The sequence below is a fragment of the Bacillus rossius genome, chromosome 5 (genome assembly GCF_032445375.1).
Source record: "Bacillus rossius redtenbacheri isolate Brsri chromosome 5, Brsri_v3, whole genome shotgun sequence".
Classification (NCBI taxonomy): Eukaryota; Metazoa; Arthropoda; class Insecta; order Phasmatodea; family Bacillidae; genus Bacillus; species Bacillus rossius.
Window position 1 is genome coordinate 30,458,200 of NC_086333.1, and position 19,372 is coordinate 30,477,571.

At 35.1% G+C, this 19,372-nt stretch overlaps 1 protein-coding gene across 4 annotated transcripts in view; it reads left to right on the top strand.

Annotated features, from left to right (window-relative positions):
• LOC134531681 (cholinephosphotransferase 1) overlaps window positions 1-19,372 on the top strand; it is a 127,878-nt gene that overhangs the window by 58,192 nt on the left and 50,314 nt on the right. The window contains exon 4 of one of the 4 annotated variants that reach the window (XM_063367484.1): window positions 15,564-15,695. The exons of the other annotated variants lie outside the window; for them this stretch is intronic. Within the exon in view, the coding sequence (XP_063223554.1) occupies window positions 15,564-15,695 (132 nt within the window). The remainder of the gene's footprint in view (window positions 1-15,563; window positions 15,696-19,372) is intronic. 4 annotated transcript variants of the gene reach the window in all.

The window sequence follows — 19,372 nt, forward strand, 5'->3', positions numbered from 1 at the left end:
AATGCTATTACCTGTGAAACTTATTATATTTGTATGAATTGCGTTATAAAAAATTATGTCATATTATGCCAAAACAGAGCTAAGCTCTCCGGAACATTGTAAAAATAAATAAATAAATAAATAAATTTTCCTCTGGACAAAGAATCATATTTTTCCATGAATGATAGCAAAATTTCCCGTTGTTCGGCCGTAACTTTACAGCTCATTTCAATTTGATAAGTAGATCTTCAACCTACACCCCTACTCCAACACGAGGATATTTGCAAAGAGTAAACGAAACAAAACATTCAGTATTCACCCACTTCCACGGGAAATTTACCTTTCCTCATTGTGATTGGCCTTCTACCAGTGACGTCAACAGTTAAAGCAACGTTGCCACACTTCCGTAAAGACTTTTCGTTGACCCGACAATGTTGATTCCGGTAGCCACTACAGCAATTTCAAGAATTGGTTTTTTTACTCTCTACCGGAATGAAACTCGCGGATTAATCCGGTAGCGGAATTATTCCGGTAGCGTCAAGAATCGGCCCCCAGATACCATTTCACCGCGATTGTTGAGATGGAGTTTGATGTTAGGAATGTATGATTTTGAACTAGAATTCAGACCAGGGACCCAAATACAGCATGCTGATGCCCTTAGCAGATTGCCTCTGCAGTCACCTGCATTCCAAGTTCCAGGTCCCAGTGAAATTCTCATGCTGGAAGAAGCGGGGGGAGTGTTTGTCGATCCACAGACAATAGCAAGAGAGACTGGGAAGGATCATTTACTGTGCAAGGTGTTGACATATACACAAAATGGATGGCCAGATCAAGTGACAGAGGAGATGCAGCCCTATGTTCGACGGAAGCTGGAACTGTCTGTTCACAAGGAGTGTTTGTTGTGGGGATCCAGGGTAGTAATCCCACCACAGTTACGGACAGAGGTGATGAGCATGCTTCATGCAAACCATGATGGGGTGGTGCATATGAAAGCGTTGGCAAGGAGTTACTTTTGGTGGCCAAAACTAGATGCTGCAATTAGGTTGTGAAGGAATGCAAAAGTTGTCAGCAGTGTCAAAATAATCCACCTAAGGTTAAAGCAGTAGCCTGGCCCACAGCTGACAAACCATGGTCTCGATTGCACATAGATTTTGCGGGACCATTTCAACGAGCTAATTTTCTCATTGTAGTCGATGCGTATTCCAAGTGGCCAGAGGTCAGGCAAGTGGGAAGTATGACTGCAACAGCCGTAATTCAAGAATTACGAGACATATTCAGTTATCATGGACTGCCAGACACTGTGGTGGCAGATAATGGGACAGCCTTCCGATCCCAAGAGATGGCACAGTTTTTAAAAAATAATGGCATTGACATGGTTTTCGCACCACCCTATCATCCTTCGAGTAATGGGTTGGCGGAGAGGACGGTGCAAACTTTCAAGGTGAAACTCCGTAAACTGGTATTGGGTGACTGGCGAACTCGAATAGCGCGGACGCTGTTGGCATGGCGCACTACGCCAAGACAAGGGGAAAATAACACTTGGAAAACTCCCGCGGAGTTGTTGATGGGGCGATCATTACAGACAGCTTTGACAAAACTCCATCCAGCAACAGGTACAGTTCAGAGAAGTCAGGCGGACAATACGGTAGCAACGCGGGTTCGACACTTCAGAGAAGGTGAGGCAGTGTGGCTGCGGAATTATAGAAGAGTCCCAAAGTGGATACCAGGCTGGATCTCTGGGGTAGAAGGGTTGCTGATATATGGGGTCAAAGATGAGCAAGGAGGCTTACACAGGAGGCACGTCGATCAGTTACGTCGAAGAAGTAGCCAGCCAGACAGGGGACAGTGTCCTGGGGAGGCAGTGTCCTGTAGGGAGCAGACGTTTTTGCAGCGGCCACACCGGGTTGCATCCGGAGTTCGCCCCAGCAGTGAAGGTACGCAGCAGCCAGCAGCGGCGGCCATAACAGCAGCAGAACCAACTGGCGAACGGGGTCGGACGACTGCAGATGAGTCCACAGCGGCAGCAGGGACACCCGTAAAATCAGCTTCCGAGATGCCTGGATATGGAAACAGCCCGGGGATCTCCCAAGGATCTCCTCCATTCAGGGGTTTTCCTTCCAGTTCTGTACTAGGCCGTACTCAGGACAGGTCCTCGAGGAGACATCGAGTGCCACCAAGAAAGTTAGATGATTACGTGACAAATTAAATGGGGGGAAGTGTTGTATATAGTATGGATGAGGATATTTGGTGACTCAGGTTGGCAACATAGACCGATGCGTCACTCAGCCAGTCGAGCATCAGCCGCCGCCATGTCCGCGTGGTCTATACATAACATATTGCTAAGTTGAAAATTTAGGAATTTTAATATCATTTTTTTTAATCTTTAAAAACCATTAATTAAAGAAATTGGTCTATAATTAGTAACATTTAATTTAGATTTTTTTTTGTATGTTGGAAATACCTTAGCAATTTTCCATTTGTTATGAAAATTTTGGAATTTCAAACTAGATTTTAAAATATGGTGAAGCAGAGGTACTAATAAATGAGAGCAACCTTTCAAAATAAAATTAGGTATGTCATCGGGTCCAGTGGATTTAAATGATTTTAACACCTTGAAACCCCAGAGTACAAGGCTTTCAGGTATGATCGGAACAGATATAGTCTGTAACATGCTTTAATACTAGTTTGAGGTTTGCTACTTGAAGACACATAACACACTGGAAAAATATTGCGCAAATACATTAATAATACAAGAGGACCATTAGATATAACACCATTAATTTTCAATGAAGGTTGCTGATAATAACCATCCTTCATTATTTTTTACATAGTTCGAAAAACATTTGTGTTTTTTTTTAAATATTGTTTTTGGTGACATGGGTCCATTTTATCATGTTTAGTTAAAATTTTAACTTGCTTCCGAAAATAAGAAAACTATTTATAGTCGTACATGTTCTAGTTTCTTCCATATAGTTTGTGAAAGTGTTTTTAAGTGATAACTTCTATAGGAAGGTTTAGATAGGGAGTAAATTCATCTAAGTCATCATCGACATGGTCACGTGACGTGTTAACAATAACACTATATCTGTTCAAATTGTGTTTTTGTTCAATTTTTATTTTAAATCTTAAGTATACGATTACTGTGCAGTAAAAAGTGAGTATAAAATATATTAATATTTTCATATAGATATATAGTTTGAATAATGAAGAAAATGGGGTCATTGTAGCAATATAACCTAAAAATTAAGAACATCATTATTTATTTTTTTAATACCTACAATTACTATGCAATGCATATTTTATAGTAATTTAGGAGTTATTATATTATCGTGATGAAACAAATTTGTTGTGTGATATTTTTTCGTAAAAATTGTGAAAAAGTCTCTGATTTTTATCAAAAAATATTTTCTTACATTACACAATTATATTTTGCAAAGTTAGTATTTCTTATTTTAAACTATATGTATATATTTTTTCTTTATTCTATTATTAATATTAATAATAGTTACTTCTATTATTATTATTATTATTATTAATTCTATCATTTGAAGTTTAGGAAAAAATGTTGTGTACATTATATTGTTATTCTCTCTAAATATATATTTTTAATATTTTTTTACATCCTCGATTCTGTGTGAAAATCATTAAAGATGTCTTCAGACGACAGAAAAAGAAAATTGAAAATAACAACTGTTTGTTTATAGTTTGAAGTTTTCACTTCTGTCGGCAGTCCTCATGACTGCTTTGAAATTTTTAACTGAAGGAATGACGGTATTGATTTTTTCCATTATGCAGTTACATAGTTAATTGATCCACGAGTTCATTTACATCAGAAGGGTTAAAAAAATTTGACCAGTTGTAATTTTTAGAAGAGGTATAAAAAACCAGATAATTACCATCTTTGTAGTTCCTAAAAACTTAAAAACTTAAAAACTGATTAGAGAATGATGCAACCCATTTTAAGCATCCAGTGGGCAGGCTGCTTACAGTTCCATCTTAAATACTATTTTGAGTTTTTAAATCATGATAAGTCCATATTTTTATGAAGATTTATTTCTAATCTGAGATAATCCAGGTTTAGTAGTATTAATTTCCCTGCTGTAAGAAAATTATTTTTTTATTTGTATTCTTTGCATATAACAATGATTTTTTATTTGCTTATCTCCACAGTAAGAAAAGGGTATTTCTGAGTCCTAATAATTATCATTGATGGTATTGTAAAAGGCATTGCAATAAAGGAAGTACATCAAAACCTTTTAACCCTGCATGTTTTAGCAGGATCATTAAATGTCAATATAGTTTTAATGGGGATACTGTGAATAGTCTGGAAAATTAATTTACATGAAATACACAAGCTTAATAAAGCATTCTGACAATGTTGAAACATTTATTATGATTGTTTAGTGGTTTCTTATAAAAATATTAGACAATTTTGTTAGTGAAACATTAGTTTATGTAAATACTATATTTTTTATATATAAATATATACTTGGGAAGGTCATTTACATCCTTCATATTGCAGAGAAGCATAAACTCGGAGTTAAGCCAACTTTTATATGAAGTCCATTTCAAGTACTTTGTCTGCAAGAAAATAGTTCATTTTGTTATTAGAAATATAATTTATTTTACTAGCCACATGTCTTCCAAACAAAAAGATACTACGGAAGGGTATATGTATTTAATGTATTGTCACAAAAAAAACTTATAAACACCAGTGATGATAAAGATGTAACAAAATGTCTGCATGAAATACATTTTTACAAACTTCTCAACTTTTTATTGAAATAGAAATTTATTTTCCTAGCTGTACGTATTTCAACTAAAACAATATCATTTAAGGCAAGTATGAAATTTGTTATTCAAATAAACATAAATGAGGAATTGCACCTCGGTTGTGACACTCCAAACCCCCAGCTAGCTCACAATTGGCATAGTGCACATTTATTTATGAACACTTGCAGAAATGAGTTGGGCGCTGAAAAATATATAAGTTCTAAAATAACGGTTATTATCGATGCTTGATTGTACTGAATATGAGAGGACATAGTAAATCATAAATAAAGTAATTTAACAAGGGTGGAGGGCAGAAGCTTGGGTCAATAAAAAGTAGTGTGTCATCTTATAAATAAGATCACACAAAAAAAAAGAGCAAATAAAAACCTTCTGAGACATAAAAAAAAAGTAAACCGCCTGATCAACATCATCCGTACTGCAATGAAATTTGAGTATGCCTCTTGTGGTTGTCTGCAACTCGAGTAACCTTACATGTGATCATGGAGGGATGAGATCAGCAAGCAGGACTGTCGACAGCCAGTTCATCTCTACTAGTGTGGCGAAGAGACATGAGCAATTATAGAACAAAAGCCATTGTGCCACATTTCATGCGCGGACCTGCCTTCAAGGTGGGCGGCAACACAAGTAGAGTTACCGGAGTCGTTCTAAAACACCATGATTGCAGTTTTCAAATTGATTAATTTTTGAAGTCAATTTTTTAATGTTGAAGGGTCGCGACAATATAACCCTTAAAATTAATTTATTATGTTCAATTAGTTACTATTTCTTACATTTTTTAATAGGACTTTGAATGCCTGACTCCCGAAAAATCTATGAAATAGTTAAATATCACTTAACTGTGTTCATTAGATTGCTGTTTAGATGCATTTTGAAGGAATGTTTGTATTTTCATTCTCTAAAGCATTAATTTGATAAAGTAGATATATCACTTAAATGTTTTCATTAGAGAACTGCTCTCATATATCTGTTTAACGTTGTTTAGTTTTACTGTCCACGTGTTCTAAACCAGAACACCTGAAAGACTTGTATTGATCTATAAATAATTTTCCATGTATTGGACTAGCAGTGAACTTGACGCAGGGAGCGACAGTTGATATCCTACTTCAGCGTGACTGGTAAAACTCTTCTGCAGGTTTTTTGGTAGGCAGTCTATACGTGGGCAGTGGACACAAGTGTTGTCCATCTTGGTGCTGTGCTAATCTCTGGTGCTGTTGCCCGCTCGAGAGAGGTAGGAAGCCCGCATGAACTACTGTTGAATTGTATGGCAGAATTCTTTACCAGGAGCAGGGGTGGGACTAGCAATCAATTCCACCGTGGTCAGCAAGAGTTAATGCGAGCTTTCTACCTCTCAAGCGACAGATATCAGATCTCATGTTGTGGAGCTTCTGCTGTGGATTACTGTTTGCATATTTGTGCTGATTACTGACATGGAAAGTTAATGTTGAGGAACAAGGAATCATACCAGTATCTGTCTATAATGAGGGTGGAAATGCCCATAGAAGATATATCACCCATTCTACTATTCAGGCTCAAACACACAATCTTCTATATGTGAGTTAGCTGTGGTACTGGTTGAATCTCAACATACTCAGCATTGCAATTACTAGATAAATACTGGAACAAAATGGACAATTTGTAATTATCTGTATAATGTGCATTACAGCATACCCATGTGGAGGAAGTGAGTGAAGTTTCAGTATGTGTTATACTGTTGATGGGCGACATTGAAACTCCTGCCTAACTTTGACCATTGATGTCCGTTCATATTTGTTTATGTGATAATATGTTAATGCTGACTATCTTAATGACTTACAGGCATACAGTCATATAATATTAATATTTGATTGTATTGAAGTAGTAATAATAAAACTTCCATAAAATATTTTCATACTAGCTTGGAATTAAGCAGTTTCGTGTAGGAAAGGGTACCACAATTTGGTTTTTTAGTGTTCAAATATTTATTTTTGCCATTTTTTTGTCTAATTTGTGTGTTGACTTTCATCATATAAACTTTGCCCAAGGACTAGCCCATTCAATTACCTTTATCCCTAGTCCTAGGCAGTGCCATAATATAACATCGCGTACCCTCGTAAACATTCTTTTCATATACGTCTAAAAGCCCATTGAATAAATTGTATGTTGAATACCATTTATCTATTTGTAACATACTATAGTCACCATTTTCAGCACCAGTAAACTGCCCCATGGAGGCTCACAGCCAGGGTAAGATTTTCTGCTCGCAGGATCACACCAAAGCTGAATTCCGACCACTGAGTTTCTCCTGCTATCCCGCAACCTGTCACATGGCCTGATGCATCTCATACTCCATCATGAGTCCCTGCTCATGGGCCATCCCCGTCCCAGTTCACCTCCACGGACTGTTAAAACTCATGTTCCCAATGGTTTAGTTCAGCACCTAACCACCTATTCACCCTGTTTTCCTCCCCCTGCTCCTATTATTCCATCGAGAGCCAGTGAGGATATGACAGTGTTTGAGTAAAATCATGGTGCATAGATAAACTGTAAAATTTGTAACATGTAAGGTCGGCTTGGCCTGACATTGCCCGACACAATTTGAACACTGAATACTGCAGACAGTATGTAATAAAGTTTTGGATTTGTGATTTAGTTTTTGGACACACAAATGTTAAAATGAGTTGATTAAAAAAATGTATCTAAACTCTCTGAATTTTATTCTTCACCACTGTCAAAAATACATATGGCATATTGTTCCAGAAATTTCTCTAAACATCTGTGTCTTTGTTGCTTGAACAAAGTGTTCACAGTCCAATGTTACACACAAAACAAAACAAAAAACAATGTAACCATCTGAAATCTCTAGTTAACAGTTGAACTAGGTACTGTTGGAAACATCCTGTTCTATTAGGAGTGATCAGCATTGCTGTCACTCTGCGTCTGTGTATACGCCTGGTGTCTAAAACATTTTTAGTTTCTACTATACAGAAGGACCTGGCCGCAACCAGCAGGCGTTACATTATCCCGCTCAAAACACCTAGTTTTTGTGGATGAGCCGCTGCAAGGCACGACCGATCATGACCGTGTGAAGCGCCAAACTGGTCGAACTACATGGCAATCTTTCCTTACAAAGAGGTGAGGTGATCACATAGCCCAACCAACCAATTACAGAACAGCACTACATATAAGGTCATCTGCACAATGCTGGTAAATGCATCCAAAGTTTCATAATATTCAGTAGCAAAATTCTACATAGCTGCATGGTTTGCCCATATTGGTTACTGAAATAACTTCCAGTAAACATTCTACTTATAGGTAACTGTACAAAATTGTGCATAACTTCTGGATTTTCCTTGTTACAAAATTCTAAGACAAGGAAGCAACTCGCAAAAAACAACCTTGGCAGAACCTTCTATTCCAGAAAAAAAATATATCTCATAACCTTGCCACTGAGTGCGCCTGCTATTACCAAAAAGGTTCAAAGGTGTTCTAGAAGTGAATTCCAAAGGTTTGAAATTGTTCTACAAGTGAGTTCCAATCCTGGAAAGCAATTGAATTCTATTCAATATTCAGAAATGTGAAAGTATACATTAAAACATATATAAACCCTTTTCTTGACAAAAATTTTAATTAATTTAAATATTGTTATAACTACATAATTATGGTGTGAACATATTTAAAGATGTATAAAGAAATGTATTAAAGCACAAAATATTTTTTTTGTACATTTGAGAGAGAAAATAATTTATGTATCTAATAAGATACATTACCAAGCAATACAAAATTCAAATGCAAAATTTTGTTGTGTTCTTTTTGTTATGGTAGCCAGTAATTTTTAAATGAAACTTTTTTTTTTTTTTTTCCAGAATTTGATTAATACATTTTTAAATGTAGCTGAAAACATATATTCCACAAAATTTTAATGATACACAATTGTTAATTTGGTCATATCTGTCATCATCTGAAGCCTTTCTTGATGGTTACTTCTTTAGTTGCTGACAAAAGACTAGTGGTGTTCAGCTTCTTTCCACTCTTCATCAGTTTTTCAGCAATTATCCATCTGAAGTTTTTGAGAGGCAAAGATTGCTCAGGTTCTTTGACAAAATCTCTTCTGTACTGGAGCCAAGAATTATTCACATACATGTCAGTTATCTGAGAAAATATGGAGAGCTACCACCCGTGACTCCTGAGTTTGGTTCTATAAAGAGCAATCAACATGTTAGCGAGGTCAACACCTCCCATAAAGGATATACTTCTTGACAATGTGAGGGTATTGAACATCAACTTTATTCAGAGAACCAGCAGAAGTTTCTTGGTTTTGAAACCCATCTGGAACTGCCTTGGGGGTTTCCATTTCCACTCCTTTTCTTTGCTGTCTTTTTCTTTTCACAGCATTTTACAACACCAACATGTTCAGCTTCACATAAGGTACTTACCAGGCAAACAACTCTATTATCTACCCACTTAATAGCACACATTTTTCTTTCATTACACACCTTTAAATCATAGGTACCTCGTGGTTTGGTACCCAAGGTCTTATCATCCATCAATGGGCAACCTTTTAGTTGATTTGCCTGATTGTTCCAAGACTAAATATTCCATACTTCTCTCGCAGTATATAAAGAAGTTCCAACATAGTGAAATTGTTATCGGAATACACAAAAGAACACTGTTGCTGTTTGATAGAACTGCAAAGAGCAATCACAGTCTTCGCACCAAAACCCAAAAAATGTTCGGACAGCAAAAAGTCATACTGTCAAATGTGTCATCCCCTGCATAAAGGAGAAAATCGTAAATCATACCTGAAACTCCCGCTCTTACAAACCCCTTAAATCCCAACTTTTGAGATTTGGTTTTTATGTACTGATGTCGACTGCCAGCTCGAGTGCCCTTATATTCGTCAATGCTGTATTCACCCTCCTCATGAATATTGGAGAAGTTCCTTCGGATAATGTCCACTAGTGGTCGAATTTTGAAATATCGATCATCTTGATTACGGTATCATTATTAACAAAATGCAGATTTCTGCGTATAGCTTCATAACATTTTTAAGACATTACTGAAGCAATTGGTTCATATCTGTATCTCTTAGACCAATAGTCAAAGCCAGACTTCTTCAGGAACTTGAACAAGTTGGCATCTTTCTTTGTTTCTTGTGGCATGAAATCTACCAGAAGTGAAAACCTGCTGCATAATTTCTCTTTCTTCATTGTCATCACTATTCTCTTCTTCGCTTGGACCAGAACAAGTGCCATGATTCTGTCCACTCTACGAAGCATCTAAAACAGAAATTTACAAAAAATTCTGTGAAGCTAAAAATATAGTTTTATATTGAGTTTACATAAAATCACAAAAATGTTATATAGGCTTTCATGAAGAAGTATTAATTGAGTCTATAAATAATAATTCTTTATGAATAATGCTGCTTGGTCTCACTCTTTGCACTTGATTATTGCTTTTTTGGTTATTGTAGTTGTTTGTGATGTCAAATTTTTTTATTAGTACAATTATAGTGAGTCAACAAAATATATTACGTCACAGTACAAATACTAATTTTTAAGCATTTCCACACAATCATGATGTAATTAGTCAAAATTTAAATTACAAATAATTTCTTGCCTAAAGGTTTTTGTGTTCTCTGAGCCTAATAAGATATTTACACAACTCGCCTTGAAGCTAACTTTATGAGTTGAAAATGGGAAAAGCTACATTGCCTTAAGCGTGAATGCCGCAAATGACCATAACCTGCCAGTGTAACCATATAGATACCTACATAAACTTTTTGACTCAGTATCTGCAGTGTATTTGTATACATACATAACCTTCTTGATTCAGAACTTGGCAGAGTATCGTTATAGATACATAATCTTTTCGATAAGAAACCTGGTAGTGTATGTAATAAGATACATAACCTTTTTCACTAGGAACCTGGTAATGTATCCGATTAGATACATAGCCTTTTTGACAAGGAACCTGACAATTTATCCAATGAGATATATACGTAAATATCAACATAAATATACAATTAATGTTTAGTTTAATAAAATTATTAGTATCCTTACCTTAAAAAATGTTAAGCAGACCTGAAAATCAGATAATAATTATCATATTCGTAGATTACACTGTAATAATGATGTTGCAAGAATGCACACTGACAGAACAAGCTCTCCTAACCTCCCTTTTCTATGCAAGCTCTTAGGTTAGGTTTGTCCACAGAAAACAGCTGATAGCTCTCTTAGAGGGAATCCATAGAAGTTTCATGAAGTAGAGTTTAAACTCAAGATACTTTCTAACGCCAATCTTACAACTGAAACATTACCACCATACAAATATTAGCATACAGAGATGGATGGTGTAGGGCGCCTACTCGTTATTGCACTTATGTAACTTTAACAGTTAGTAACCCCTAGTTGCGGGCACTTTTACATAGGCAACCATATACCATCGTATAGAGAAAAAAAATTAGCTTTAATTTTAAATGTGATGCATTAAAATATGTCATGAACGTATAAATTCAATGTTGTTATACTTGTTTAAACCTGGTTGACAATAGGTTGCGGCCAAGTGAGTAGCGGCAACCCAAACTTTTTCTAATTCTTTACATATTTCTCTTTGAAATTAATTATTAAATATTTATATAACAAATTTACAAAATAGTTTTAAAAAATTAAAAATATTTGCGGCCATATTTTGATAGGCAACCCGGCAGAACCATTTTTTCTATTGATTATCATCTATAAAATTTTTATTTTGATTAAAAAACAGATGGACATAGTAATTACGTGTTGGGATCTGGGACTATATTTTTATTAGCGCCAGATTACATTGGAACAGGAACAATTACAGAAGTCTTTACGTAGGAAACTGTGAAAAATACCAATGGCATTAAGGGCTGACCAGCACAGAGCATGAACTGGCCTCAAAACTATCTCTCGTCGTTGACTTTCAAATGCTCAGTAGGATCTTAAATAATTAAGGGGAAAGCACTCTACCACCCAGAGTATGCTACGAGGATAAAGAGGAAAAGGTTTGAATATAATTGCGAGCACGGATGTTGAACGATCAAGTTTGCCAGCGATGAAGTCCTCGAGGTGTGTTGACTGCGTCCCACCCCAGGCGGCAGTTGAGAGAGAGAGAGTGGGCTGTGGTCCAACTGTCACTGCGGCAGGAAGTAGTGGTGTTACCATTAGGTCGTTTACAATTATAAGATGGAACAAAGTTGAACTTCGGCAAGTTCGAGTCCGTTGCTGCAAAGTTGTTACTTAAAGAACATAAATCACTGTAATGTTTACGGTTCCTGAAAAGACATGAGCACTTAGGAAATAAAAGAAAAAGGTTTGATTATTTATTATTATTTATGAGGGGGGAGAAGCACTGATTCGTCTGCGCACTTTTGCGGTAGTTCGTGGTGTGCTAACACATGCACATCACTGGTAGGAAGTTTGAAGTAGAGGGTGGCAATGGGAGGAGAAGGGAGCTGAAATGAGCGAGGCACATCGGGCTTGAGAGGGTGTAGCCCCGGTCAACATCAGTAAATTACTTTAAATTACTTTGATTACATCCTGCAATTGCTTATAACTGTCAGTACAAAACCAAAGAAGCTATTCTTTTGGCTGTCTGTAGTTTAATATTATAATTAATTTTGTTTTAAACGAAGGTTAAAATAGCTCAGGTTGGAACCACAGATGTCATTTTCTCATAAAATTACATCAAATATAATTGTGAGCCAAGTGACAGACTAACATGGCAGACCTCATCCTCTAAGAGGAAGAAGTTTGCCCACTGACTTAACCTAAAAACCAATCAAAAAAGCTTGATATTACATCGAGTAACACACACCATCTTGGATTATAGAACAACTCCATAGAATCCTTTTTAAATCTTAAAGATTGGAGTACTTCACCTTATCTGTCTTTCTCTAAAGTATATAACAATGGAAAAAGTCCATAGTTCCACACTATAAATCTGTTCCCTTACAGCTCCAATGTTGTATAACATTCTCGGTACCCAAGTATTGATAAATACAGTAATGTAGCAGTAGAACATGAAAAATATGTGAATATACATCTGAACTTAGAATCTGCTGAAAATGAGTGAAATTACTTTTCATGGGTTTTGAAAATAGAATAAAATAACTCACAACGTGCCTAATATTTTATTAGGCATTATTGTGAATGAATACAGTTCAACAAGACAATCCACTGGAACTTTTGGAAATATCAGTAAATAACTAAATTGAAACACACATAAAAAGCAATTTCTTTTAAATCATTTAAAAAGGGCAGAGATAATGCAGTGTTACATGTTCTTCCCTTTTTTTTTTGTTTAATGAACCAATATGAAAATAACTCAAATTTAAAACTCAAAAATTTTAGAAATACTCCCAAATGACATACTATTGTAAGAGCTTCAATGCACATAATAATAATATTATTATTATTTCAACAAGTTTATCACTTAAGAAAATTAACAAAATTTATTACATCAGATTCTCAATACCTCATCTTAGAGTGGCACAGATATACTTGAAAGGAATGCAAATGTTTTTAAAAGCTCTGGGGTGGCGATACCAAAAGTATTAATTACCAAGGTAGCACAATATTTTGTAAATACCTGTACAAGAGAAACTTAAAGCATCTGCCCTGTACTAGAATATTGTGAGTCAAGCATTACTAATGGTTATTCCTAGTAAATCACTTCATATATTTTAAATTGTCATCGCTACCTCCTGTAAATTGTGCCTGTATAATACCTAATTCGTTAAAGACTTATTTACAAGTCAAAGTGGCCAGGCTAACAGCTACCAAAATGGTAGAATTTGAGAAGCCGGCACAATTTACTGCAACTTATCTGCAAGTAGAAAAAAGGATGCAACTTCAGGTGTGAGTGTAGATTTGCTTGGTTGCCAAGCTCAGCTCACAGTGGTCAGCTGTGAAAAAACAGATTTTATTTTGCTACAGCAAAGGGTTTGTTGTAACAAAAAACAATTTAGTTTGAATGTGAATATCTGCTGAGTTAAGTTGCTGCAAAAATTTGTTTGACTCATATGTATTTTTCAGTAAAAATTAAGTTGGCATGGTCATTATTATAATGCACCAACTTCCATAATGATTTCTTATTACCATTTAGAGAATTTCATGTACTGGTCAAATTAATTTAAACCCTTAGTTCCACGTGAACCAAATATACCAAATAACAATTTAATTCCAACAGCCATATGGTTCTTAAAAAATTTAGTTGATTATATTAGTTAACAATGAACCCAAAATATTGCTTAAATTTTTTTTGTCTTAAAGAAAATAATTTTACAAGTATAAGATGACTTTCTTTAGGTGATCTTTCTTGAGTATTTTCTTGGCTCACAAAATACTATGTAAATACAATTTCAAAAAAAAAAAACACTCAATCGTAAGTTTATAAAAAATAATATGTACTTCTAACTACTTATTGGTTTCTAAGTTGCGGGCCACATACAAGTAAATTATGGTGTAACTGATGTTTTCATGTGTGTTTCATTATTAAATGTATATATATTTACACAATGTACTTTACACACAATTACATTATTCTGTATTTTGTAAAATGTCAGGCAGCTTTAATCTAAAACATAAAATCACCACCCTGTGCTACCTTATCACTACCTTGTGTTATAAATTGTCTATAAAAGATACAATACATACAAATATAGTACACTTTCTTTCATTTGGTCCTTTTAGTTTAAAAAATTGTGATGCTCACACTTTCGGATGAATCACTTAAGAAATAAACTTGCAAAAATTCAGTTTTTTGTCATTTTATTTAAGGTATTAAAATTAAATAACCATACAGTTTAAGGTAAAAATGATAGGTTCTTAAATTATGATCATCTAGCAAATTTTATTTGAAGAAAGTGGTTGTCGGGTTCATTATAACGTCTTGGAGTGTGGCCCTCCTGTGCCATGCACAGTCAACTCCAGAAGTGTGTTGACTCGAGTGTGTGACAGTGCTGCATTCACACAGGCAGCAGGCATGTAGTCAGTGCACCCCCAGTGTCACTTCCCGGCAATCACCCATTGAAGGCATTGCTCCAGCAAACGTCTGGTGTCTCCCGAGTGTGTGCAGTTTGTTACATACATAGTTAAATCACAAGGACTACAAAGGAACGATCATTTATGTACGTGAAGGCCAAAAGCTTGTATTTATTTATTCACCTTGAGCCATGAGCCTCAGGTTCTTCACTGCATTTTGCTGTTCTATTTGACATCATTTTTGTTCTACATCTTCTCCAAATATTGTTCTGTTTATATTTATCTGCTACGTGCCATATTAGTAAATTTTATTTTAAAATATTTAATTATTTTTCTTTCAAGCTTTTTATTTTATTAATTTTAGTACAGAATATTTTATTCCTGAAACATTGTATTTCTATTGTGTGTAGCTCAGCTGCGAGAGCTATTTAAAAGTGTACTTAAATAATAAGTTTGGTTACACATTCATTAGTATGGGAATAAATTTTTGTGCAAATAGTTTGTTTTTATTTCATACATAGTGTTAGAGTAGTTCTTGTAGTTTATTTTGTAGAAATTTTAATGCTATAACTGTTGTGGTTTATTTTTAACCAAGTAATGATAACACAAAATAAAATGCTTACATGTTTGATGTCAGTGGTTGAAGCATACATTTAAACTTTGTGTTGTTAATTTTATTTGGAGATTTTTCAGTTTATAAGCCCTTTGTACCATTGTTTTGCTAAGGGCTGCATTGGCTCCATTTTTGTTGCACAGCCATGAGTTGTGGCTTTTTACCTTTGGTTTGGATATGTTGTATACAAACAGTTACCTTGGCTCGGTGTGGAGGTAAAGCTTATCGTCATCTATATAGCAGTGTTGGTTGCTATTGTCTTCGCTCACACGAGTGTCAGCATCATTGTAAAAGGCGGGAGTGGCAAGAATGGCTCAACTGTTGCTGTAAGTCAGGAATCACCTCGCAGGAAATCTTACTCCATTCTTTTTGCCAAGTTATGTGTGCATAAAAGAGAGGATCTATTATAATGGACCAGCCAGTTTAAATTAGGCATTCAGTAGTTGTACATTTTATTTGGCAATTTTTTCAGCCTTTAAAATGTGCTTTAGCAATTTTTTGTTTAAGCTTTTGGGTAAAGCTTTTTGTATACTTTTTTGTTGGCATATACTTTTCTCCTAGTTTGCATAGTTAAAAGGCATTGCAATAATTTGTTCTATACATTTTGCCTCCCATTTTCATTTTTCTGGTGTCTTTTACACTCTTTTGTTCATCATTTTCTCTTCAGTAGAAATAATGTAAACCAGTTCTGGTTTTATCTCATGTATGTTCTTTTCTTAAGTATTATTTTTTTAATTTACGTAAGTATTCATTTTAAGAGTGATAATTACTATATTAAGTGCTAAAAGTATATTTCAGGTCAAAAATGTCTGCAGTAGTTTTCATAACATCTATGACCATGCACAAGTTCTGAGATAATTTTATCTGAAGTAAGTTTTGTCACATTGATTTTAGTTAATTTAGGGGTTTTTACTTCGGTAATTTCTTAAAAAAGGTTTTGGAAAATTAATCTTGAAAATGGAACATTTTGTTGTTTTGTTTACTGTAAAAAAATTGAGAGTAAAATGTTAATGTATTTATGTGTATGTGTATACATATATACAGGTCCCACCAAAATTTTAAGACCATTAAAAAGTGTAATAAAATATTTTGATGGCTTAGTTCTAATACTACGTATCTCAGTTTTTCTCTATTTTAAGGTTTAGCGTTAATATGACTCAACGGCAACAACATCTACGTGATCAAATACCTGGTTTCTAGGTTGTGCTGATAGATACTGTTGAAATGGGAAATTTACTTACCACATTTTTTGGGTTGGCAGTTATGTTCTTCTAATGCCATATATCTTACAGTCCTTGCATGTAGAAGATGGCTTGGTTTGTTAGTGCTCCAATTGAAAATCATGGTAAGTCATTGAAATGTTTTATTGTACTTCAATATAAGTACTTCTGCCATATAAGTACTATTTAAAATTTATATAATAAGTGTAATCACATGGAAAGTTTTATAAAATAATTACAATATTTTTTTTTCCAAAAGTATGTTTATAAATTATGCATGGTATTAAAAAACAGATATTAGATTTATCTGGCAATAACTTATATTTTTTGACTGAAGTTTTAATTATATATTTTGCAGTAAATTAAAAAAATTTTTTTGCTCATATTAAAAAATCTAATAGAGGATAGGAGACTACCAAACCTAAGTAAGCTTACAGATGTCTTTGGAAAATGTTTCACATAACTGTGGGTTTGTCCAACATACTACTATCAATGAACCAGATAAATCTTAGCCCTCATAACATTCAAGATTTAGACGTGAATGACAATACCTTTCCAAAATCTTGTAACCGGCCTATTCCGGGTGAATCAGACCCAGATGATTCTGATTGTCACAGCAGGAGGTATACTGAAGTATAAAAAAAAAAAAACAAATTCTCAGACATGGGGAAAAAATAAGACAAAGTTAGATGAGAGAAGTATGTTAAGAGAAGAGAGAATGAACGAATTGAAAGGAAATTGGGATACTGCTAAGTCAGTTTGTGTGAAGAATGTTGAAAGAAAGTGTAATGAATTTTTGAAACATGATAGGAAAAACATTTTTACTGACTTCTGGGAAATTAATTGGGGGGGTGGGGGATGGGAGAAGGAAATGTATGTATCTTCTGTGGTTACTTTAACTGCTCCAGCAAAAAAACAGTCAAAGAAATATATAAAAGTAGGTATATTTTGGTATTTCCTTAGATGTAATATCAGGAAACTAGTGTGTAAGAAGTTATTTCTTAACAAGTTGGGTATAAATTAGTAGATGGCAGAAAATAGGGCAAAAAACATTCTAGTTTCTTACTTTTGGTAATGGAAATTTGTTTAGATGAAAATGGGGGGTGAAACCAGCACTCCTGAAGAAAAACTAGAAGCCTTAAGATTTTTTTAAAACAACTTTCCAAATTGCCTTCACACTACTGTTGAAAAGATTCACAAAAGTTGTATTAGAGCCAGTATTTAATAGTGAAGCAGATATACCTCGAACATACAAATAAAATATGATATTAGCAAATACATAAACCTTTTCTGTCAATATGCACATTTTACAATGTGTTTGAAGAAAAGAATCATCACTCCATGTGCCTAAAAGAGATTAATCTTTGCATCACTGTGGATTTGCAGTCAGTTAAAACTGCACCAGTTGTTAAAGCAAGTTTATTATAAAACACAACTTTGTTAACATAATTACACAGTACATATGACAAATAATCACTGCAAATTATTGGTGGAATGAAATTGAAGGGGATTTGAATGCCTCTGTTTTTGTATCCTGTTTGACTACCTAAAAAATCACTCTTTGAATCAAAAATGCCTATTGTAATTTACAGTAATGGATATGTAATTTCCAGAATATAAATATAGTATCTAATGGATTGCTTCAGTTTTCTGTCAACAATGATGTAGATATCACAAATATTTGGTAAATGGTCTCACACAAATGGAGGTTGACTCGGTGCATGCCCTTATAGAATGAAAATTGAAGTACAAAGATGTAATGTTGTCTTTTGATTACACCTATCCCTCACTTAGCACGTCTTCAGATTGCGCTGATTCATTTAGCGCGATGTGAATTTTACTGCCCCAGTCTTGAATAGCATGTCTGTAAATTTCAGTTAGTATGAAATCTTGGCAGGCAAAAAAAAAAGTCAAGCATGGCGTCACAGAGTCTGTTTCAACTTCTGTAAACAACAGATGTGCCGTGGATACAGTTAGCCAAACAAGGGGGGAAGAGATGAGTGCGCAGGTCTGTCTACGCTTCCGCTGTTGTACAAACATAAGCTATAGCAAGTTAAATTGTGGCTATGGAGTGTAAAGGACCAAACGTTTTTATGTCCGCGCGTATGCCGCCATGCCGTACCGTTGTCGCCTGGTCACAAACCGGGTCGTGAACTCAGTCTAGCCAGTGGCAAGGAATTCACTCAAACAAAAGCAACGTCTGCCCATTCAGCTGCTGGTAACTGTACGTGCTTGATCAGTACTAATGCATCTGTTCAAGTATTTGAGACAAAAATAGAAGTATTACGGTGTGCAGATTGTCATGAAGGCTACGCTTATGTCGATCGCACTTTAGTTTTAAGCAATTCAACTGTGTGCACAATCGTACGGATTAAGGACTCTTACCAAAAGTTTATATAAGCCTGATGCTGTTGGTTGTACTAGCGGGAATATATTTGACATTAGTTACTGGAACAGAAATGAACCAAAGATTCACATGGAAAAGGTTGTTAAATAAATGTTGCAATGAAAAAAAAATCATTGGCCTGACAGGATTGGTGTGAACCAGGTGGTGATACGCGAATAAGCACTTTAATTTTTGAAAAATTAAAATGTAATTATTCGGACAGTAGTATCAGTTTCACTGTCAGTAAAGGATGGTTTGGGAAGGTTCGCGACGTAATTTGAAGGTCACGCCCGGGCGGGCAAGTCAGCCAGGCGACTGACGATAAAGTACATAACCACGTATCTCCCGTTACGCGGTGTCGTTTTTGTTATACAAAGTGCGATGGGAGGCATATAAA